The 23,661-nt window shown below is 39.2% G+C and overlaps 1 protein-coding gene across 3 annotated transcripts in view; it reads left to right on the top strand.

Moving 5' to 3' along the window:
• Window positions 1-18,558, top strand: part of MAP2K6 (mitogen-activated protein kinase kinase 6) — a 110,782-nt gene extending 92,224 nt beyond the window's left edge. Inside the window, exons 11-13 of one of the 3 annotated variants that reach the window (XM_074320883.2) lie at window positions 171-216; window positions 6,676-6,791; window positions 13,329-18,558. In XM_074320883.2, coding sequence (XP_074176984.1) covers window positions 171-216; window positions 6,676-6,753 — 124 coding nt within the window. In that variant the 3' untranslated portion in view covers window positions 6,754-6,791; window positions 13,329-18,558. Of the gene's footprint in view, window positions 1-170; window positions 217-6,675 lie in introns of all 3 variants that reach the window. The other 2 variants (XM_019732990.3, XM_088802344.1) reach the window with 2 other exon arrangements.
• The last annotated feature ends 5,103 nt before the right edge of the window (window positions 18,559-23,661 follow it).

The raw sequence follows: 23,661 nt of genomic DNA on the forward strand, positions 1-23,661 counted from the left end.
GGCGATTTAAAATAAGTGTAACAGAAGAGGAAAGTCAAGATAGGAGGTCTTTGTTTTCAGTACGTTTTTAAAGGTGGTTGTTTAGTTATCTACAAGTTCTGAAATCCTAGTCTAGTAAAAATACAGATGGTTTCTAGATTTTAATGTGACTAATTTTTTTTTTCTTTAAGCTTGAAGAAGAATTCCAAAGAACGGCCAACATACCCAGAGCTTATGGTAAGTATTGTTAGCAGTATAAACCCGTCCAAACTAACAGCTAGCAAAGATAAAGTGACTAAGACCTAAATTATAATCAAACAACCATATTGCAAGAGCTGACTCATTGAGACTTGGGTAACTGGAATTGAACTCAAGAAAAAAAGCGCTCAGTCCTTTGTTCGTCCTAAATCCTTCTTTAGTATAACCTGGGGCATGTCACCCCTTTTAGCAATTTAGTCCATGCTGATAAACATCATATAGACCAAATTATGTCTATAAAATTTATATGTTCAAATTTTAAAGTTACGGAGAACCACAAATTACGAATATAAAATGAAGAAAGCATGATTTAACAGATTTCAATAATCAGAGAAATTTAAGTGCTATATGACTGATCAATTTAGGATTAATTGAATGAAGTTCTTTTTGGTGGGCATTTAGAGAGCAAAGAATTACTTTGTTTTTTTCCTTCTGGTTTTTACTTTCATAGAAAAAAGTGACCAGTGCCTTAATAATTTGAATTATGTGACTTCAGCATACACAGTTTGTCATTTGCATGACCTATACCAAAAAAAAAAAAAAAAAAAGTGAAAAATAAGACTTGAGTTGTTTTAAAATAGTTTCTCTTAAGTTGTGGCACCTACAATTCGTTAATTACAAATGATCCTTTAATATATATGACAGGGATCTAAATTTGGCCCTCCTTATCTAAGTATATGTTGAATGTGGGAGAAACACTTTTATTTTTAAAATATTATAAAATTCGGACGGTTTACTGATTTGTTACAATATCAAAGTTTCAATTTTGGCAAGGGATGGAAGAGTTCTATTCATGCACAGTTTCAGAAGAGATAAAACATTAACACCATTTCTTACTGGAGCCAGTTACTCAGCCTGCATTCAATGCTTGCTCCTTTCTCATCCCACCCACAAACAGTACTCAGCTTCAAGACCAAGGGCAGTTAATAGAAGTACAGGTTCCTGATACCTCAACAAATGTTGTGGTAAGGTGGCTCCAAGCTGGAAAAAGGATAGCTGTTGGCCTTTTTTTTTTTGCTATTGAGGTATATGAGTTCTTAATATGCATTTTTGATATTAACCCCTTATCAGACATACAGTTTGCAAATATTTTCTCCCATTCCGTAGGTTGCCATTTCATTGTGTTGATTGTTTCTTTTGCTGTGCAGAAGCATTTTAAGTTTGATGTAATCCCATGTGTTGATTTTTTGCCAGCAAGTGCATGAAAAGGTTCTATCACTAATCATCAATGAAATACAAATCAAAGCCACCATGAGGTACCACCTCACACCTGTTAGAATGGCTGTTATCAAAAAGACAAGATAACAGGTGCTGATGAGGATGCGGAAAAAAGGGAGCCCTGGTGCACTGTTGGTGGGGATATAAATTGGTATAGCCAGCATAAAAAACAGCATGAAAGTCCCTTTAAAAAATTAAAATTAGAAATATCTTATGATCTAGCAATTCTACTTCTGGGTACGTATCAGAAGGAAATGAAATCACTATCTCAAAGAGATATCTGCACCTCCGTGTTCATTGCAGCATTATTTACATTAGCCATGACTAGAAACAATCTACATGTCTGTTGATGGATAAATAGATAATGAAATTGTGATATACACACACACAATGGAATATTATTCAACCATAAAAAGAAGAAAATCCTGCCATTTGCAACAATATGGATGGAGCTTTCATTATGCTAAGTGAAATAAGCAAGACAGAGAAAAACAAATACTGTATGGTCCCACTTATATGTGGAAAGTAGAAAAATTGGACTCATGAAAACAGAGAATAGATTGGTGGTTGCCAGGGGTGAGCGGTGGGGGTCAAAGGGTACAAACTTCAAGTTACGAGATGAAGAAGTCCTGAGAATGTAAGGTACAGCATGGTGACTATAATTAACAGTACTGTATTGGATACTTGAAAGTTGCTAGAATAGTAAAAAACTTATGCAAGGTGATGGATGTGGCAATCATTTTGCATATATAACTATCAAATCATCACATGGTACACCTTAAACTTACACAATGTTGTATGTCAATGAAGTCTCAATAAAGCTGGAAAAAAAAAAGAGAAAAATCATAGTTTGGCGATTTCAAGCCAGGAAGAGTTATAGAAAGCCGATCCAATAATAGGTGATAGTCACAGCCAATCACATGGGTTTTCCATTCTGTTGGTTAAGCTTTGATTTAAGTCTGAACCATTCTCCAATTGGGTGATCATAAAGGAACTCTGGAAAGAGTTTGAGAAGAAACTGGCAGCTCGTTAGGCCTCCATTGTTCCCTTTGAAAAGGCAGCCCCTGGGACTCAGCATTCTACCAGCTTTATTCAGCTAAGACCCATGGTTGAAGGAGAAGAGATGAGTAATGCTTGAGAAAATATTTTTATTTTTATTTTTTAAAGATTTTATTGGGGAAGGGGAACAGGACTTTTTTTAATTGGGGAACAGTGTGTTTTTCCCAGGACCCATCAGCTCCAAGTCGTTGTTGTCCTTTCAATCTTAGTTGCAGGGGACACAGCCCACCATCCTTTGCGGGAGTTGAACCAGCAACCTTGTGGTTGAGACCATGTGCTCCAACCAACTGAGCCACCTATCGGCCCCCGAGAAAATCTGAGCATACCACATGTTTGGGTTGAATGTTTCCTCCCCGATTAGGTTTTTAATAACCAGCCAGGGGCCTTTTCAGTCCTGGATTCCCCGTTTTTTGGTATGCTTCGGCAACCCCCAGAGCATTTTAAAGTTAACTTCACGTAAAGTACAATAGATGTAAGAGTGATTCCTGAGGGATCCTGTGGAATTCGTACTCCTATTTTAAAGTTGCTTGTCTGTCACTTTTTCCAGATAAAAGAAGAACATTTTCTATATATTTCTGACTATTTAAAATGCAGAACTTCTTTTTTTTCCTTCCAAGTGACCTCTTATCAGAGGTTTCAATGGAACACACTTGAGGAAAAATACACAGTTCGAGCTTCACATACATTGGCCGCTGATGTTGAATTCTACCTTTCCAGTATATCCTAACACTGGTCTTTTGTGGCCTAAACATTAATGTTGTAAGGTCGTGTGGGCACCCCCCCTTCTTTTTACTGCATTCGTCTTTGTGGTACTGGAAATGGACTTGCCTTTTAAAGCCGTAACTGCTCCCTGCTTTTTTGTGGAATTGAGGTTTTTAAGTGGAAAATCTGAGTCCCAACTCTTTGACTTTAGCATTGGGAAAACACATGCTGAGAGGTTCTTGTTTAGGTTGTAGGAGTGGGAGAAGAGGTAGAAAAGAAAACAAAAATCCCTTTTTCAGGTGAAGGACAGTATAATTAAGGTCCCAATCCAGACATGTACCTCTTATGGAAATCTCAAGTGTTTGTCTTTCTAACTTGGGTGTACTTGCTCTCATATCATCTCATTTGCTTGTTCTCTCAAACTCCCATCGGGTCACATGATTCCACAGGATTTGCCCTTCTAGAGCAGAGACCATCCATCTTTTTCTATTAGCGGTTAGACAGTAAATAATATAGGCTTTGTGGGTTGTCATAACTATGCAATTCTGTTATTTTAGTCTGAGAGCAGCTAGATCCAATGTGTAAACAAATGGGTGTGGCAGTATTCCAATAAAACTTTATTTCAAAGTCAGGCAGTGGGCCACATTTGGCCCTTGGACCACTGATCGTTGACCTCTGTCTCAGATGATAATCAGCATAAATGATAACCAGGCAATGCAAGTGATTGCCCAGTGAGGTGATTATGTTCTGCAGATATCCTGGGAAATTCTAGATTGAATCGCAGTGTTAAGCAAGGCTGACTGAATGCATAGAAAACCACTGTCTTGAGCGTTGAGATATTGTGCATAGGCTATGGAGACCATTGGCGATCATTGCTTGCCCCAGTGCTCCGGGCAATACAGTCATGGATCATGCTTTCTCTAGGTACAACCAATGGCAACGTCTTCCCTTCCTGTCCCTGGATCCTTTTTTGAAAAACGCAGCCTGGGGATGAGTTCATGGTGCCATTTGCTCATCTCCTGGTTGCTGTCCTTGGCTATTCTTAGTTCACTGTGTAGAGAAGGGACTGAGTTTCCTTCCAACCTTTTACATCCTCAAAACCCACACAAGAAAGAGAGTCACACTTTCCATTTTGACATTCCTGCCTGCTTTCCTCTCCCTCTACCCTTTGGCTCTCACAGCATTTTCTCAGCCTGAGAATAAACTGAAGGATGTGTCAGGATTTTTTTTTAAACTTCTGGTCAAGGTATTGAATTCATTCGCAGACTCAGGCAAGGTCTCCTGAGCTAATAGCCACCAACAGCAACAGAGGGAAGGTGGGGCTGGCAGGCATGAGCAGCAGTCACTGAGATAATCAGAGGTTTGATGTGTCCGTTTTGATAGTAAAAGGCTTTTAAGTACGTTAAAAGATTGCCAGATGTCCAGAAAATGTGGTAAAGCTAGTAAGCATGATGGTAAAGCACTTGGTAAGTGTGCTGTAAGTGGTTAGGAATCAAAAGTAATGCTGTACTTATTTATCCCTGGAGCTCAGGATGAAGGACCCAGCCTCAGTTGATAGAGTGGGTGTGAGGCTCTGAGCCAACACCCAACTTTTTTTTAACTTCAGGTGGGCAAAAGCAGAAAACCTTTTTTCCCTTTTCTGAGTACGGATACTTCCGTGACCACCTACCTTCTTTGGGGTTTTGTTTCTTTGTTCCTTTCCCATTTGCATTGTTGCCTACAACTTCCACGGGTGGGCATTCAGTTCCCACACAAAGCTTACTCACCCAGCCCTCTGCTGTCAGGTTTAAAACAAATATAATTAGAAAACCTACCGCTAGGCAATGTGAAGGTTGTAAACTAAAACCCCCAAAGTCAGGGGAAACAGAGTGAGTCATCTACTTACTTGTCTGCATGGAAAAAAAAAGAAGAAAAAGCTCACATTTAGCTGCCCAACAAGTCATTGAAAATAATAATACCAGCAGACAATCAGGGAGGTGGCCATGCTGTGTGGTGGGGAGTGGGTACATGGCACTAGGTCCTACCTGAAAGAATCATCCCTTTTCGTTTGGTTGGTTGGTTCTGTTTCTGCCATGAGAACTGCTGATCTCCTTCTAATTAGAGTTGTAAGGTTCCAGTGTGACAGCCTGGCACTTACCAAATTGAGCCATCTGGGGAGGGTGTTTCTGGTAGAGAAAATGCCTTCATTCCTTCAGAATTGTTTTGAAATGTATGGCCTCTCATATCTTACCACATCTGTTCCCTGCCCCAGCAAAGTACCAGACTTGATGTTTTTGCAAAGTTTATTTAATCTAACCTGCGTGAATAGAGACCCCCATTTTTTTTTCTTTTCAATCTTTAACCTTCAAGTTGAATTTTCTCCGCGCCTACCTGGAGTTTGGCAGCCTGCATTATTTTCCAGGTGGACCAACTGTTCTTTAAGAGAGATATAAGTATAACTTGTGGCTGTAAATGTGGCTTAGAAAGTGGCTTTATTGACTATTTCAGTACAGACCACCTCTCTAGTGTCAAGAGCAGGCAATGCCTTGCCCATTTACTGTTCCACAAAATTGGTTTCTCATTCTGTCACCCATCTCCTGAGAAATGAATGTGCCTAAATCTATCAAATTTCTAATTATTTCACTACCGTATCAGCCTTAAATTATCTGTAGGGGACAGGGTTCTTTGTGAATTAGAGTTTGGACTATCTTTGTATTTTACCGTAGATGAGATTTATATAGCCTAATTCCATATATATTTTTAAGTAATAGATACTCTGTAGTGGGAACATATCAAAATGTGAGGAGTGGCAACTACTGTGTTTCCCTGAAAATAAGACCTAGCCGGACAATCAGCTCTAATGCGTCTTTTGAAGCAAAAATTAATATAAGACCCATATTATATTATATTACATTACATTACATTATATTATATTATAGACCCATTTTATATTATACTAAAATAAGACCGGGTCTTATATTAATTTTTGCTCCAAAAGATGCATTAGAGCTGATTATCTGGCTAGGTCTTACTTTCAGGGAAACACGGTAAGAGGAAGTATCGTTAAAATGTTTGCATAACTAGATGTATGTACCAGGGGTGCCAAAAAATGTATACAAATGGACACGTTGGTCAACATTGCTCAAGCAGTAGTTTGCCATAATCAGAGGTGTCTGGACGCTGATGGGAACCACTTTGAGCACCTCTTATCATAGCAGAAGTCAAACGTGACTTGTTTTCATCTTTTGTTATTGGTATATACTAAGTATTACCATTTTAGTACAGTTTTCCTTCCTTAAAATGTGTATACATTTTTTTGGCACCCTCTGTGTACTTGATTTGGGAAGGGGTAGGAAGAGTCCAGTTTAGAGCACTGACAGCGGTACTTAATCTGTTTACCCAAGAGATCTGTTCACTTGCGAATCTCATATGTTGTCAGTGACAAATATTAACACCATGTATTTTTCTTTTCTTTTCTAGCAACACCCATTTTTCACCCTACATGAATCCAAAGCAACAGATGTGGCATCTTTTGTAAAACTGATTATTGGAGACTAAAAACAATGGACTCAATCGGTTGACCCTCCTGTGGATTGGTGGGTTTACAGGGTGAAGCGAGCTCACTAAAGCGCCAATAGAAACTCATCTTCGAGATAATTTAACCCTCTCAGAAGGTTTTTCTCCCCCATTTTCTTTGTTTACCCCTCCAAAGGGGGCCTTGGAATCTATAGTATAGAATGAACTGTCTAGATGGATGAAATATGATAAAGGCTTAGGACTTCAAAAGGTGATTAAATATTTAATGATGTGTCATATGAGTCCTTAAGCTTCTCAGACTTCTCTTGTTCATTACAAAATGAATGCATTGGCCCTGGTAAAAAGGTGCTACAGTAGTGATGAAATTGTAAGTAGATTTGTAGTCTGTTCCACTTATTATTTTAATATTTATGTTTAAGCGCTTGGTTGAAAAGATTCCATTTTATGCAAGGAGGAAGATATGAAAGACAAGGTTGGGTTGGCAATATTTATAGGGCTTTTATTTTTTAAGTTCAATCGTGTCTGTGGTCCAGAAGAAATTATTTAATGTGCATCTTTAAGAGTATTATAAAAATATCAACAAGCAGCTCTTCTTGTGAAATATCTGTTCCAGCTGTTGTGGCTGTTGCCATGTCCCCAAATTTCTGCTTAATCCTGGGTAATAACTACATACTCTAGGTGAAGTAGCAAGATGTCCTGGTCATATTCCTTTTCCAACTTTGGAAAACATAAATCACTTTTATCACAGCTCCAAGAGTCACAAATTTAGTTCTGTTGACATTTGTGGTGTAGTATTAATGGAATGTGATTTGTGATGTGATTTTTTTTAATCACCTGTCTATCTTTCTGTGTGTGTGTGTGTGTGTGTGTGTGAGAGAGAGAGAGAGAGAGAGAGAGAGAGAGAGAGAGAACTTGATAAGTCATAATTTCTGCCAAGTGGCTTCTGTGAACATATTTAGTAAGAAGGATATTTGTCAGTCCCAAGGGGGAAATATCACATCAAACCACACAGAGAATTGGTGCCTTCTGCTGTTGCCCCTCCTACAATATACAAACCCCAAGGATTACCTTGTAGTGAATGTACTCTTTTGCTTTTTGGTTTTGTTGTGTTTCTTGTTCAACGAAAAAGCCTTACTGTTAATGGAAGGGCTGCAATAGAAGAAAATTAAAGGCAGTTAGTTGTTCTTTGATAAGATGAGGAGATAATGGGGAGGGTTGAATTAATTCCTAGGAATAGACTGCCAAATTTCCACGGGTTGAGTTGAGGCTACATCTTGCTTCAGCAGCGTGTTGTAGCTTGCTCCACTGTAGGAGGCTAACTCCATGGTGCATTCCTAGCAGGCTGACTAGGCAGCAAAGAAGAACCCTTCCTCGTGGCCACATACACCCACGGGTTCTCTAATTTGGGTCATTAGATTCCTCAAAGGTCTAGAAGTGAAATGGTCCACAGGGAAAATACTACCGATGATAACCAGGAAACATTGCTTTTGGGCATAGTGTTAATACAAGGCTACTCTTGCAGTGCTAGGGCAGATTTTAATTTAAACAAAAGGAAGAAGAGGACACATTCTGTTTCTTTCCTTGCCTCAAGTTCACAAATATGGAGAGAGAATTGCTCCCTTGAATCCTACCCTTCTTCCGCTTTTAGATTTTAAAATGTGATTGTATTTTTTCTCTGCATATCCTCCCTGTTCTTGACCTTTAGCTCGTAGCAGTTGCCAGAGTGGGTCTGGCTGTTCCATACATGTCTTTGTATCCAGATTCGAGAGATACCTGTTTGATTCAACAACAGGTTTATCTGCTCTGAAGCTACCTCTGTTCCCATCTTTTTCCAGCAAGAAAAGGGGTATCATCCCAGTGATTATGGCCATTCACTTTCCCACCCACCTTCCTAAATCAGTAAGTTTCTCTCTTTGAGACCAAGAGAAAAAAAATCACAACTGTATCCCTTGCTTTATTCATCCATCTTATGAAAAAAGAAAGGAGTAGAACAAAATCCAAGACCATTGCATTACAGCTTTAAGTGAAATATGTCAAGCGAAGCATCTTTCTGGTCTGGGTCAGATTACTCTTACATGTCCTTCAGGGTGATTTCTACTTTGAAATATTCGCAGCCAAGTGTGTTCCTGAGGTGTAGGCCTCTGCGATCTGTGAGCCCGGGGCCTGAACTTGCAAATAGTCCTACTGGGCTAGAGAAGGAGTTAGTCAGTTGTTCTCAACCCTGGTGCACATGGCCATTGCTGGGCTTATGAACAACGTCAATGCCAAGGTCCCAGAGATTTGGATTTCATGGTCCATGGTGGGGCCTAGGAATTGGTGTTGTTTTACAAGCCGCTCATGTGATTCTGATGTGCAGGGGGGATGAGAACATTGTTCTAGTGCCTCCTAAAGAGAGAATTGACTTTCGGTGTCTCTTGAACATTTGCAGCGAGTAATGAGTGACTATAGAGAGGCACAAGAGCCCCCCTTCTTTTCCTGCCTTCATCGATGGGGACATCTTGGTCAATATTAGACATGGCACGTTCCTGGAATACTCATTTGAAAGTTGGGAAACCTTTTCTCCATAGAAACAATGTACTGCATGATGGTTAGGTATTTTATGTACCTAAGTAGAATGGCGTGATAGCCTTATAAGTCTAAGTTTTAGAATGTGTGTTTTATTTTTTAGAACTGTGTTACAAATTCTAAACAAGTAATTTTAAAATAAATGTAGAGATGCATAAACTATATTTAAGTTGATATAAATTGGGAGTCTCCTGTACATACATGCATATATATGTATATATGTGCATGTGTATATATGTGTGTGTATGTATGTGTCTGTGTATGTATATGTGTGTATATATATCTCTCTACATATATATGTATACACACACACACACACATATATGGAGAGAGAGAGAGAGAGAGAGAGAGAGAGAGAGAGAGAATATATCTATATCCAGGGATGATGCTCAAAATACTGAATGCACTACCAGCATGGATCACAATGCTGATCTGTCTCTGTGGGTGTATTAGAAAGTCAGTGTATCTATGTCTACAAAAGGGATCATGCTCTTTTTGCCAAATGTATTGAATTTGGTATCATATAATTGTCCATATTGTAAATTGTCTTCATGTTTATAAGAATATCCATCTCTCTATATACTGTTGATTTCAGAGGTGTGCCAAAAAAGTAATGTGAATACATTTAAGACAATTGCCATATATGTGTATGTATCAGTGAGTCTCGCCCTTCAGAGTAGCCACCTTGAAACACTCTATGTTCCTATGAATAAGGCTACCAAAATATTTTTGCCACTTCTCTTTCAGAAAAGGCTTGAGAATTCACTTCTTCTCCCATCCGTGTAACATGAGAAATCATCCTTTTATAATTATTCCTTAATTGTTTGTTTTACAAAAGTCAGATCTGCCCGCAGAGCTGAAGTTTTACCATCACTGAGTCTTTTGACCATTACTGACCATTGCTGAGTCATGGGCGCTGTAGATAATTTCAAATGTATGTTTCCCCACAGAGTGTGCCTTTGTTTTTAAGCAAAGCCTACCTTCCTAGACTTAAGTGTAGAGCTTCCCAAATTGGTGACTGAAGGAGAAAGAACTCACATAATGTATATATTTGATGAGAAAATATCAGTCAGATTGTCCCTGCTTTCACACAGCACTCATGTCTTAGCCATGACTGATGCCCCTGATGTGGTAGAATAGTCCATCGTTCTAAAGTCTGTTTGGTCACCTTGATAATAGTCAGAAAGAATTGTTACGTAGCAGCTTCTATCTTGGTTAAGCCATCCAAAATGGAAAATGAGTATGTGAGGGTTTAGCTCAGTATTGTTTGTATTTTCCCATTTTTGTCTATCCTCCAAGCTTCATCCAAAAAAAAAAAAAGTATATGCCAGAGCTCCCCAAACTTTCTCTGTTTATGGTGCCATTGGTGTCGTAATTTTTTCCATGGTTCCCTAGGCCAAAATAAATAATAGTTCCACTTATTAGGTAATTAGGTCCAAACAACATAATAGTAGTAGTTTGCACAACGTCCTGCAGATGTTGCTTGTTTCCTTCAGAAATTTACAATGTCTGGTGGTGCCCCGTGAGTCTGCGGCATTGCCTCAGTGCCTCAGCACACAGTTTGGGGACCAGCTGTGTATGTTACACTGATGTTTGCACTGTCTCTACTTGGTGACCCTCAAAATGGAATTCTTGGCCAGACAGTCCTCTATTTTACTTCCCTTTTGGTGTTTCATCATCATCATTGTTTTTGTTTGCCGCTGGGTGATGAGCTTTTTAATTGAGGTCTTACCCTCCTTGGCTTTTCATCAGTCCTGTGACATCAGATGTCATAATCTAGAAAATGAAAGACTCATTACCCCCAGCATTAGAGGAGGCTGGCACTGAGGCTGAAGGGGCCCCTGGTTTCTCCAAATGTGACTGACGTAGTATCTTCGGAATATAATCACAAAGGAGGCAGGGAGGGGCTACTGGTTTCATAATTTAATACTAAAAATGCTTTTGTTGATGAAAGGGCTTCATCAGCTCTGCTAAGAAGCTACTCTGTTTCTTCCAGAAGTGTCTAACAAAACACTTGGCCTCTTGTGTGAAAGTGCAAGAGATGCCTCATTCCTGATTTCCTAACCAAATGCCTTTTTGGCTATGTAACTCCCTCTGACCTCAAGGTAGGATTCATATATTCATACAATTCGTTGGAGCTGGTGGTCAGATCTAGTAAAATGAATTAAACCTCTGTTCTGAGGATTTTGCCTTCTTAATGTCTATGCCCTAAGAGAGATTTTTCTGGCTTAAAGGAATCTTCCATATTCATTGAATTAGCAATAAGTAGAAAGTGCAGTTTTCAGTTGGACCCATGAAAATTTACATGTTCTGATGAAAAAAATGCCAGAGTAAATCTAGAAAGAAGCAGCTACCAAACCTGATAGGAGAGAAAAAAGGTATTTTATTCTGGAAGGTCTATATTCCTCTGTGTGTGTGTGTGTGTGTGTGTGTGTACTGTTAAATGTACTGGCAGTTTAAGACATTCTAGTTTTCTTTGGCTTTAATTGGGGTACTCTAGATTCCTTTGGGAATCTGTTAATTGCTAGGACCTTTTCCCTAGGAAGATGCATAGTATACATGGAACACATAGTTTTGCAAACATTTTTTGTTGCGTGGGAGGGAGTGGAGTACAGTTTTATAGACCCCACAGGATCAATAACCTTTGCTCTGTAGAATATGGACTGTGATATTCTAGACCAGGGATTGGCAAACATTTTCTGTAAAAGGCCTGATGGTATATATTTTTGGCTTTGTTTTCCATACAGTCTCTGTTGCAACTAGTAGGTCTGCTCTTGTAGTGTAAAAGCATCTGTAAACATGTCAATGTATGAGTGTGGTGCTGTGTTCCAGTAAAACTTTATTTGGAAAATCATGCAATGGGCTGGATTTGGCTCCCATGCTATGGTTTGCTAACCTGTCCTAGACCATCAAATACAAAACTAATTGGTTAACTATGTGTATAGAGTTTTTCTAATTAGTGAATATTTGGCTCAGCTTCTGCTGAGTCAGATTAGGAAGACAGACATAGGAAAATGAATTCAGAAAGGATGGAGTCTGTTTAGTCCCATGAAAATTGCCTCTAGATTTCCTCAGCTCAGTATTCTTTGCTCTGGAAGCCAAGGGGACAGTTTTCTTCAGATTAAATTGAGTACTTGCTTTTTCCATTTTTTTTTTTTTTTTTTCAATAACCAACAGAACTTACTTCAACTGGGAAACGAAAGGCACACTTCTCTTAGATGTTAACTGCATTCTTGTCTCTTAGCTCTGCCTTTTGTTTTTTCTGTGGTGCGAGTCACATGCCAGGAGAATCCAGAACCTAGACCGCTCATGATTCAGTTTTCCCTTTCCCAGAACTGGATGAGGATTTGAGAATTTGGGAGGCTGTACTTAGCTCAGAAGTAGAAGGTGGATAGAATTCTTAAACTCTTCCAATTCACCCACCTAATCTATTTGGCCTTCTTTTAAGACAGTAAGAAAGAATGGTCTGGGGATAGAGCACTTGTTTTGAGTGGACTTACTACCCAGGCTCTCATTGTGGCAGGAGACTTAGGCGTACACCTTGAGTACTATTTCTGGACTTGGAGAGATGAGGCTGCTTTGCCTTCTTCCTTTTTTTAAATCATTAATAAATGTCAGTTTTAAGGGGTCTATGCAAAAAGCCTCCTTTCTGATAGGATTACCGTGGGTTTCCAGCCCTGGTTTCTAGGCCCATAGACTCTGGTAAAAGTTCTGTGTTCTCTATGGGGCCAGAACAACTGTATCATTTGTTTCATCTTCTTTCATTCAGTACTTGCACCATCTTTGTTGTATAGAACACTATACAGCTAACTGTCGGCCACTTACCTAAGTTGTCTCCATTTTTTTCCAGAACAGTACAGCACACCTTACTTAAAGCTATAGGCTCTTTATTATTCAGAAACATTTTTTTTTCCTGCTGCATCATCTGGCAAACAAAAATTACACTTAGAATGACACTTAGAAACTTAAGAGAGGGTATTTAAATATTTGATCTGGCAGTTTACCTAAAAGAATGTTTTCTCTTCACCTAGGGAAATAAAACCTGAATTCCAGAGCCTTCAAAATGAAATTATCTTCTGGGGGAAGCAGATTGCTGCCAAATACTTCACTCACCACCTGTTTCTGGTGTCCACAAAGAAGATGTGTCATTTTGCTGAGGTTTAGAGAGTCGCTGTGCAGAGCTATGCACATACAATCCTGCCATTGCGGGTTCTCCAAAGGAGTCATTTGGAATCAAGACTTAAGTTGGGGTTTATCTTTTCAGTTCCTGACCCAAACTCCTTTTACAAGCAAAATTTCCCTGGAAAACCTCTTTCCTCTCTGAGGGGAAGAGGATTTGGGCCTAAGTAGAAACACAAAGCAAGGTCAAGGACTTTGTGGTAGGGATTTTTTTTTTTTTTTTTTTTTAAAGAAACCAGCATCACCTCCTACTGCAAATGTGTTCATCGAATTTAAAAACATCCACTTTTATTGATATCACTTCTGTTGTCATTTGAACTAGGACATTGAACCTTTTATTCTTGGGAGTTTACAGTTAGATTTTGGGAGATTTGCATTGTATTTCTTTCATATGGTTGTCAGTATGGACAGATTGCCCTGTGGGCAGTTCATCTTGGCATGCCTAGGTTTTCCTTAGCTTACACTTTTGCATTTCTGGGATTCGGGATCTCTTTCGAGGAATCAGGGTAATGCTCTTATGACTGAGAGATTGAGTTCAGGGAAAGCCCGGGAAAGTTTAAGCGCTGACTTGTGTCTTAATATAGGAAACAGAACTTCCTAAGTAATCCCCAGAGGCTGTGGCTTTGGCTAGGCCATCACACTTTTTTTTTGTTGTCCTTGATTACATTAGTTTGTTATTCCTCTGCCGGTTACAGATGACCTGGGTTGACGTACCACTTCTGTGGAAAGGAAGTGACCCGACTATTCTATCAAAACTCATAATCAACAGTTTTGCAGAGGTCTGCCGACATGGATGATTCTATTGTCCCCAAATCTTGAAAATGTGAAAGGATATCTAAGAGAACTTGCAGCAAAACTCTCATAATTCAAAATGTTAGACTTTGTAATAAAACTTCCCTTTGGCTTTTAAAGAAGAGCAGCGGGGTTGGGTATCTGTTCCTCTGAAGTCGTATTCTCCTGTGGCCAGAAACCAGCAGTTAACATCATTTGGTCATTACCAGTGTTTGCGTTGGAGTCTGCAAGCCGTTTCAACCAAGCAAGTCAGGCCACTGCGTTAGGGATTGTCGTCGGTCTTTGGAATTTAAGGCTGAACTGTGATGTGAAATCGTGTGGGAGCTGGAATAAAAGATAAATGCAGAAAACAGTGCTGAAGTAGGAAACCCATGAATGAGCAAGCTTGCAACAGAAGTTGGCAGACAAGTATATACCTTAACTTATTTTCAGTATTACTACAGAGATGATTTCCTATGGAAAAATATCATCAGCGAAAGCCAAACCTTCATTTATTTTTTCCCCTAAAAATAATGAACGTTAAGAAGTTTCAGAGACGCATTGATTTAGATATCACAGAATTTTCTCGTGTTTCCTTAGTGTTAACAAATTCTACAAAGTCAGCATTTTAAAAGATGACACCCAGAAAAAAGGTAAATGATTAGAGGGGTAATAACAGCAATTTGAGGGTATACAACCCATCCATCAGTTACCTTCTGGGTAAAGAAAAATACAAAACCAAGCCACTTAATCTTTAGTTCTGGGCCAGACATTTTTAAGAAAGGTGGACAACAAAGGTTATCTAATGAGCATACTTTTTTCACAATGCAGAGAACTATGAATGTTCGTAGAAATAACACTACAGTTCTTCACCAGAAGAGCAAGAATGTATGATGCTAGAACATAACACTGAATGCTAGTTTGAATTTTCAGGAGCAGTGAATTGTGTGGAAGAAGTCATTGTTTTCTTCGGATCTCAAGTTGTCTGTCCTAGTTTTGCTCAATACTTGGGGAGTTAAGAGTCAAGAGCACAGAAGTAGTTTCCAGAATGTATTCATTGGTGCCCCTGGGGGTCTCTTGTTATGAAGGGAAGGAGAAGATAGTGTGTGCTGAAGGTCAACTTTGCCCATCTGAAACCCTAATAACCTTCATACAGAATATTTGGCTACCAATATTTTCCCCTTTAACTGGAAGTCTCTGCAGCTGTTAAAGGCTTGGCAACTTTGGATGAAGTGACACCTTGAGGACCCTGAACAGCTCAAGAATCAGAATCTGAGAAACTTTGTAGCCAACAAGGTCTGTGAGTCTCTGGCTTTGCTGTATTGAGGATGCTAACAGGGTTTGGAGGCGGAAGGGCAAGAAGAAAGGGCCATTTATTCACTTTTTAAGCATGCATCATTTGAAAATGCAAAAATCAATATGTGGTGGCCATGCATATAGATCCTTAAATTGCTTACTTTTCTAAAATGGTTGATTATTCTCAGTGATGAGAATAATTTCTACCTTTGCAAAGGCAGGAGTTATAATTTTTGTTCATTGATGTGTAGGAAAAAGTAAAGCTTTTTGGACAGTTTTGCACAGAGAAAGATACTATCTAAGGCTCAAGCTAACAGTTATTGTTGCTGGGTTTTACAAAGGTTACTGGTGGAGAATGGTAATGGGAACCTGGTACAGGCTTTGGAAACTGAAAACTACAATGGCGTATCTGTCACGAACTGAACACAACGGAATGAGGAGACTTTAGCTGAATCCAATCAGGTGCCTTCTACACACACACACACAAAGGGTCTGTGGTGAATTCTGATAGTGGTGTGTTTGCTACTACACCAAACTGAACAGCTGGGGTTTCACAGCAGCCATTTTAGAACACTGTAGGTGTCAAAAGTCCCATTTGGCAACAATTTGTAGAGTTCTTGGCCAATCTCTGTGTAAAAGCCACCCAAGGAGGTTTGATTAAGAAAATTCTCAGACAGTTTATCTGTCATATTCTGTGTTTGACGTATTCTTTAGTCTCAAATTTATTTTTTCAGTGGAGTGATTTTCTATGTGAACTGAAATGATGTTTTATAAAAATAATAGGTATTTTTAGAGGAAAAATGTTTTCTTTATGTAATTAGCTTCCACAATTGGAATGTGTTTCTGCCATATGGAATCATCACATTGAGTCATTTAAAGCTGAAAGAAGTGTGAGGGATGTAATTCAAATTTTTTATTTCAATACATGAACAGTTTTTCTATATATTTTGTGAATATCTCAATGAGATGCTAGATATAACTTCTGTATGGAATTGAACTTTACAAGAATTTTAGTAAAATAGGTGGGGTTTCCCTAGCTGCCTTTGTGCTTCAATTTCATTTCTGAAAATGCTGCTTCCATTTATTAATTAATCTGGTCTTTGTCAGGAAAAAACACACACTTTTTTTCCTTACATTGTGTGAATTTTATGATAGACCTTTCTTGTATTTGTGTATATGACTGATTGTTTCCCTATGTTGCACCCCAAATTTGTTTTTAAGCCATGTCTATTGTTAAGACAGCTGTTGGGCAAGTGGAAACATGCCTGGTCTTTACAATGCCTTCGTGCTAGAATGAAGTAATTCCATATGCTGGTTAGGAGGCCCTGCTATCTCTTCCTGGCACCTGAAACATTCTCAAAGGATATTGGAGAGTTGTGTACCCTATCCTTTGAAACCCATCTCCAACACTATGTCTCTGGAGAGTCATAGAAGAATGGCTACCATTTTGGGGCTACCTTCGTCAGCTGGCTTCCCTCATCTTCCCTGCCACATATAGCATGTTGCTGCCTTTCCCTGATGGAAATCATCTCTTTCATGGATTATGATATCTTTTCTTTATGAATGAGGCAGGCTGAACGGTAGAGTCTGGAACTCATTAGGAGTTCATAAAGTAAAGACCTGAAAGATGTGGATGTCGGTGGAATGTTTCCATGCCTTTGAGGTGAATGTTAAATTTATGTTCTAGCCCTGGGAACTTTGCTTGTGAGCTCCAGAAGCAAAGAAGGAGTTGGAGGTATATACTAACTCTGTATTTTCCTACGTGGAAGTGTATGGCTTTCTTAAGGTGAAAACATTCCTAGTCATTGTACGGGGAAAGAGAGATTATGAATATCCATTGATAATTTCAGTCAAGCTCCAGGGTTATATTTAAAAATACCTGTTTTGTAGGGGAGTATGCCTTTTGTTGTCTGCTGTATTGGCTTTTTTGGCCCCCATTCATTTTCATTTTAGTCTGGCTTTCCTGTTATTCAGGTGTGTGCATTGTTTTGTTTTGTTTTTTTCTTTTGAACTACTGCTTATTGTAATTGGTGATGTTATCTCAAAATCCTGAAACCAGTGAAATATCTAATGCGCAGGACTTGGTTGGGATAGATGCAAGTATTGGTATTGATGTAGGTTAAGTTTTAATAGCGTTACCAGAAATATACTGAATTGAGGGGGAGTGTGGCTTTGAAGAAATCATATTTGCTTTTAACATTTGGAGAAGCCACCTGTCCTAGGTCCTTATTCTTGAGAAATTCATGCAAATACCATTGGTGGGGCATATTTAATAGCCTAGATGATTGGCCTCTATCAGCCAATAAACAAGGAATTATAATAATTGCCAAAGCTGGGGTTAATTTTTCCTCTTATAGATCATTCTATGATGAAATAAATATCCAATCAGTATCTTGTAAAAAGCATAACTTTATAATTTCCCTCCTCTTTTCTTATCTAAGAGCATAGTAAAGGAAGGGTAAAATTCTGATGTGCTCCAAAATAGTTCCTTGTATCTATATTTTTGACCAAGGAAATGGCTGTGATTTTGGTTGTTACATGGCTCGTATGGTGACTGCTTTGGCTTCTCTCTCACCACCTCACAAGGAAAATGAAACTGAGAGAGTAATTCAAACTTAGATTCCTGTGTTATGAGGAGCTTATGCTTTGATTTCACATCTCAGGATATTCTTCAGGATCGTACTGCTGCTGAGGAGGAAGGAACAAGCTGCAGACACTGTAACTGGTCTCCGGATGTTTGTGCGTGTGTGTCTGTGTGTGTAACACTTCACACCGTGTGTGTTGTATTCAATTGTCATGTCCATCCATGAACTGACTCAACAACAATCTGAAGCTAGAGAAGACAGTGATAACGGCGAAAGACACCCAACCACCTCTTTCCGTCAGAGTGCTTGCTGTGACTTTTCATAGCTAGGACAAATGACATAAGTATTCAGGAGCAAGGTTTTCTTGGAAGACATGGTGTGTTGATCTCATAAGAAAATGTACCACCAATAAAAGACATTTTAAAAAGTGCCATGAGTCTGTGTATTAGTTGAGTTGTTCATGGAAATCCTTTGTGCCAGAAATGCTGCTTTTAGGTATAAAAGCCCTACAGGTAAAAACTTCGCTTGAACTGGTTATGCTCTTTTGCTGCCCCATCTTTATTACCCCACTTCCAAAATATAATGGAACAAAACAACACTGTCGCAGTCTTGAAGACTCATTAGAACGTCATTTCATCTGCAGTGAACTTCAGACTCAATATTTTTATAGCCAGTATTCGTAAGTTAGAACTGAAGGCCAATATTTCATTATTAACATCAGATGGCTGATGGTGGGGATAGTCCAGATGGCTTACATGAAAAGATCAAGACCAAGACTTTTTGGCTTCCATGTGTTCCTGACACTGAACTGTCAGGCCAACTAGTCATTCAAAATTTTCCCGGTGCTATGTGTAATATATGTAGTCTTAGGAAATTTGTTTTACACCGTTAGGCAGCAGTGCAATGCAGATGTTCTGGGAAGAAAAGAACATGTTGGTCCAAGTAAACATGATTGGTTCTGCAGAGTTCTTTGATTTCTCCAGTAAACGGAGTGACCTGATCTATTTGACTCGCATCCACATTAATCCAGTTTGGAGAAGAATTGCTAGACCTTAATGCTAACAGTTTGAGTGGATCACCAAATATGCCTGGAGGCACACACTCACCTCTGTCAGTGTATTGCTTAATCAGGTGTTGCTGAAGCAGGAGTTGACCCCTTTATAAGCCCCTAGTGTTTCACCTCAGATAGGTATCATTTCAGGGATTGGAATACGGAGTGGAGGGAGCCCCCTATTTCTGCATACATCATTCAAATGACTTTTCAATAACAATGGTTTCATTATACTGATTTTGTGAAGTCCTCCTCCAGACTGTATCAAGATTGCTGCAATCCTACATCTTTCTTAAGTGATAGGCCTTCCTGGGCATTAGGAATTTTGTTTTAGGTTCCTCTAAGGGGTGGAGGTGTGTGGAGCGGGAAGGCATAAACACAAGACTCTCAGGCATCGTCTGTAAGGGTTATTTTATCCACGTCTCCATAGCCTTTCCTTCTTGTCCACAGGAAGGGAATCCACAGCCATTTCTTATTGTCATACTTTAAAATATCAGTTATTTAAAATATTTTTCTTTTGATGGGTATAATGCCTTCTTCACATGCCATCACAATGATTTCGTGCCTACTCAAGATTTTGTAGGAAACTGTGATAGTGGCAAATGGAGAGAGACAATTGGGCTAGTAACAAAAGATTTTTGTGGTTTTTCTTGGTGTTTGGTCATCTCCTATAACAGCAAACCCCAAATGTAATAGCTTAAAACCACTTGATTGCTATTTCTCCTGTCCTCTGGGTTGACTGGGCTGAGCTGGGGGATTCTTGCTTATCATCTCATGCAATTGCAGTCAGCTCAGTGGAGCAAGGGTCAGCGAGAGCTGCTTCACTCGTGTCTGGTGCCTGGGCTGGGGTGGCTGGACTGGTATGGATCTGGAGACTAATAAGTCTTCTCTGTCTTCATGTGGCCTTTCTATGTGGCTAGCTTGGGTTCCTCACAGTGTGGCTGTCTCAGAGTAGTCGGGATACTTCCATGGCAGTTGGATTTTCCCGGAATTAGTGAAGCAAAAATCCCAGGCAGAAGCTGCAAGGAAATTACACTGAATACTAGCATGTGTGTTTCATGGTGGGGGACATCTTTGAAGACTAGCTACCATTCTTGGTCAGCTGAGTCCAGTTAGAATATAGTTGCAAATTAAAAAAAAAGATCGTATACCTTCTTTCCTAAATTGGTGATCAAGAAGCAGTAGACAGAATGTATTAAAATGAATGATGAAATTAGTTTCCATTTACCGTATTTATCCACAGATTCGTCAAGGAAAGTACTTTGGTCAAAATGTTATTGCATAGAGAGTGAGTTAGCCTTCTCTGCCGGAAAGTCTTAAGCCATAGTTGGAATTAAAATGACACAGCAGCAAATTAAATATTAACACTAATGACTCACAAAACTGTTCGTACTTACCCATCACCCCAGATGGTCATGGTTCATAAATACTTGCTGAATAGGTGTTTCCCCCTCAAGTGGAAATAGCTTTGTGTTTTTTTTTTTATTTCTTTTTCTGAGATTTCATTGAAATAGCTTTGTTTTTTGTTTTTAAAATAGCACATTTTGAGAAAACTTAAAGAATACATGCAGGAAAATAAACATACACAATTCTGAGTTAATTGTTCATGTGTTCTTTAAAATAAACAAAAAATTGTTCCATACTTTTTACACACACACATACAAAACCTTAATGGTATTGTACTATTGTTACTTGCCTTGCTTTCTAAATTATATCTTGGGCATCTTATCATGTCACTTAATTCAGATGACATCATTTTTAATGTCTGCTTAATAGTCCAATATATACACATATATTCAGTTGCTCCTATTGGTGGAAATTTTGATTATTTGCTTTTGATTTCTTTGATAAATGTCCGTATTTCTACATCATTATGCATTAGTTTGATTGTCTTGCAGAAATTTTAAAGAGCTGAAGAACCTCAAACATTTTCCCCAGGGCTGAAAATCAGCAATGGTTTCACTTGTCTCAGCACAGCTTTCGTCTTCCATCCTTGTGGTGCCCACCCCTTTCCAGGTCCAGCCTTAAGCTAAGAGGTCAGTCTTGCTTGGTAATAAATCAAAATTTGGAATTTACAGTGCTGGGACCTGCCCACACAATGGTGTGATGATGTTTCTAAATGTCTATTTCTTGAATAAATTGGAGCATAAAGAATGTCTTTCAGGAATATCCACAGAGGAGGAAGTTACCAGGAAGAAGCACGTGAAGAGACAGTATAGAGCATAGAAACAGAAGTGGAACCTGCCTCTAAGAAACAAAAGGTTGTGTGGTTGTGTTTTTAAACTTGCAGTTTTGGTATAATGATTATGTGAGGTGAGAGCAGAATTTCCAATCGGCCTGGTGAGCACTCTACCCGTTTGAGACCACACTGTCTTAATGAAGCTAGAGCGAGAACTCTGCAAAAAAAACGAATCATCACGGACCCAATGGGCATCAGCCCATTTTTTTAGATGTGATGTAGCTACACTGGTTTTGAGAAGCTGCACTACTCTGGAATTGGCCTTCTGTGTCCTTGTTCTTCAAAACCATAGCATCACTGCCATCACTCGGGAGCTTGTTAGCAAACGGAGAAGAATCTGGAGTATAACCCCATCCCCGGGTGGTTCATAGTCACAGGACAGTGTGTAAAGTAGTGGTCTACCCATGTCATCTAACTTTGAAGTTTGAATTGTCAGACCTCAAATGCAATTCTTTTGGTATTGACCCCATATTGCAGACAAAAGATGCCTCTGTCCGTGATAATCAGGCTTATAAAGTAGAGGATTAATATTGGATGGAGGAATGTTTATGTGTTAAAGTATGTTTAGATATGTTGGCACGCTGATGTTTGGTTAAAGTCAGCTTTTTTTTTAATTGCAGGATTATTGAAAAAAAGTGTCATGAAGAAGAAGAAAATGACCCTTATGCTTGAACACATTTATACCTGTTGTAGATAAGTGTTTTGTAGATTCCAAATGGAATGCTGCTTTAGGTATGCAGAGCACTGTGTAAGCTGCATCATGAAACAGGTTTAGGAGATGGTGACCATGAGGCTTAGAGACCTAAAAGGATGCTGCTTCTGCTGTTTCCAAATTCAGTGACTTCCTGGTATTATCCGGGCCTCAATGCACCTCACCTTGGGTTTCCTTGCACTGCCAGTCTTGTCAGAAACTTCTTTGGTAAGTGGTGGCTCTCTGTTCCCCAAGGAAGGACAAGAGTCAGAGTCAGAATGTAATGCTACTTGCCTAAGAATAGTCAGCTCAGCTCAGCTCAGAGCACTCAGTTTTCCTATGATCTAGCGTGACCCCATGGACTGGGAGGCAGAGAGTTGTTCTTAGAGAAGAACTTGCTAAACCACTTGACATTTTCAACAGCTGCAGAACTGTTTATCGAGAGCATGCCTTCTCTCTTGGCTCCTTCAATTTGGCAGCCAGGAACGTCAAGCCAGTCACATTGCATGCTTTAGAAAACTTCTGAGCAATTCACAACTTCCACCATAAAGTGGCTAAATTGGTCTCACTAGTCCGATAGTGATCTTTGGATGGGCCATTTTCTCCTCGAGCTGGTTGGCTTTTGGGGCTCGTTCACTGGAATCAAATGAGTCACTGCTGGAGATAAACATAAATACTGATTTGCCAGCGCCTCCGATTCCCTAAGCTCATAATGAAGAATAGATTCGGTCTATTTCAAACCACAATGCTAGGGCAAGTGGCAGTGTCTGTTTGCCAATAGCAAAGAACATGAATTCTGTTTATTAAGCATATTGTTTTTTTTGAGAAATTAAGGAGCCAGTGAGTTTTAATTTAGCTTATCTGGAAATTATGTTTGTGTGCAAAAATATCCATGATTCAGGACATACTTTTGCAGGATAATGTGAGTTGAAATGTGACTTGGTAATGCTAATAACATGGGTGAATAATTATTTTAAAATAGTGAACGTGGTTGTGAACTGAGCAAGAGATGGGTCTTGAGTTGGTATTGAAACAAGAAGGAAGACTCTAGTCTAGAGCCATGTAGGCTATTTAAAATCCTGGCTCCATTACTTACTAGCTGTGGGAACTTGGATACGTGTCTTAAACTTTGTTTCTCAATTTACTCCTTAAAATGGAAATAGTAATAGGACCCATTTTAGAGATTGTGTGTGGGAATTAAGTGAAATGTTGCGTGTAAAGCACTGAGGGCAGTGTCTGCCAGATTATTGTCACTCACTAAGTTTTTCTTAATATGGTCCTCTGATCAAGTGCTTTTGTAACAAATACGAGGTCGGGCAATTAAGTTCGTGAACTTGTTGCAACGATGTTTCTAACCTTTTTTGATATCAGAGGAATTATTCATTATGAATTTGTACCAAGTGGACAAACAGTTAACCAAGTTTGCTATTTGACAGTGCTGAAAAGGTTGCGTGAAAAAGTTAGATGACCTGACCAACAATTCATGGCTCTTGCATCACGACAATGCACCAGCTCACATGACACTGTCTGTGAGGGAGTTTTTGCCCAGTAA

Source organism: Rhinolophus sinicus, chromosome 12, assembly GCF_057876585.1.
Source record: "Rhinolophus sinicus isolate RSI-liver-muscle chromosome 12, RSI-T2T, whole genome shotgun sequence".
Classification (NCBI taxonomy): domain Eukaryota; kingdom Metazoa; phylum Chordata; class Mammalia; order Chiroptera; family Rhinolophidae; genus Rhinolophus; species Rhinolophus sinicus.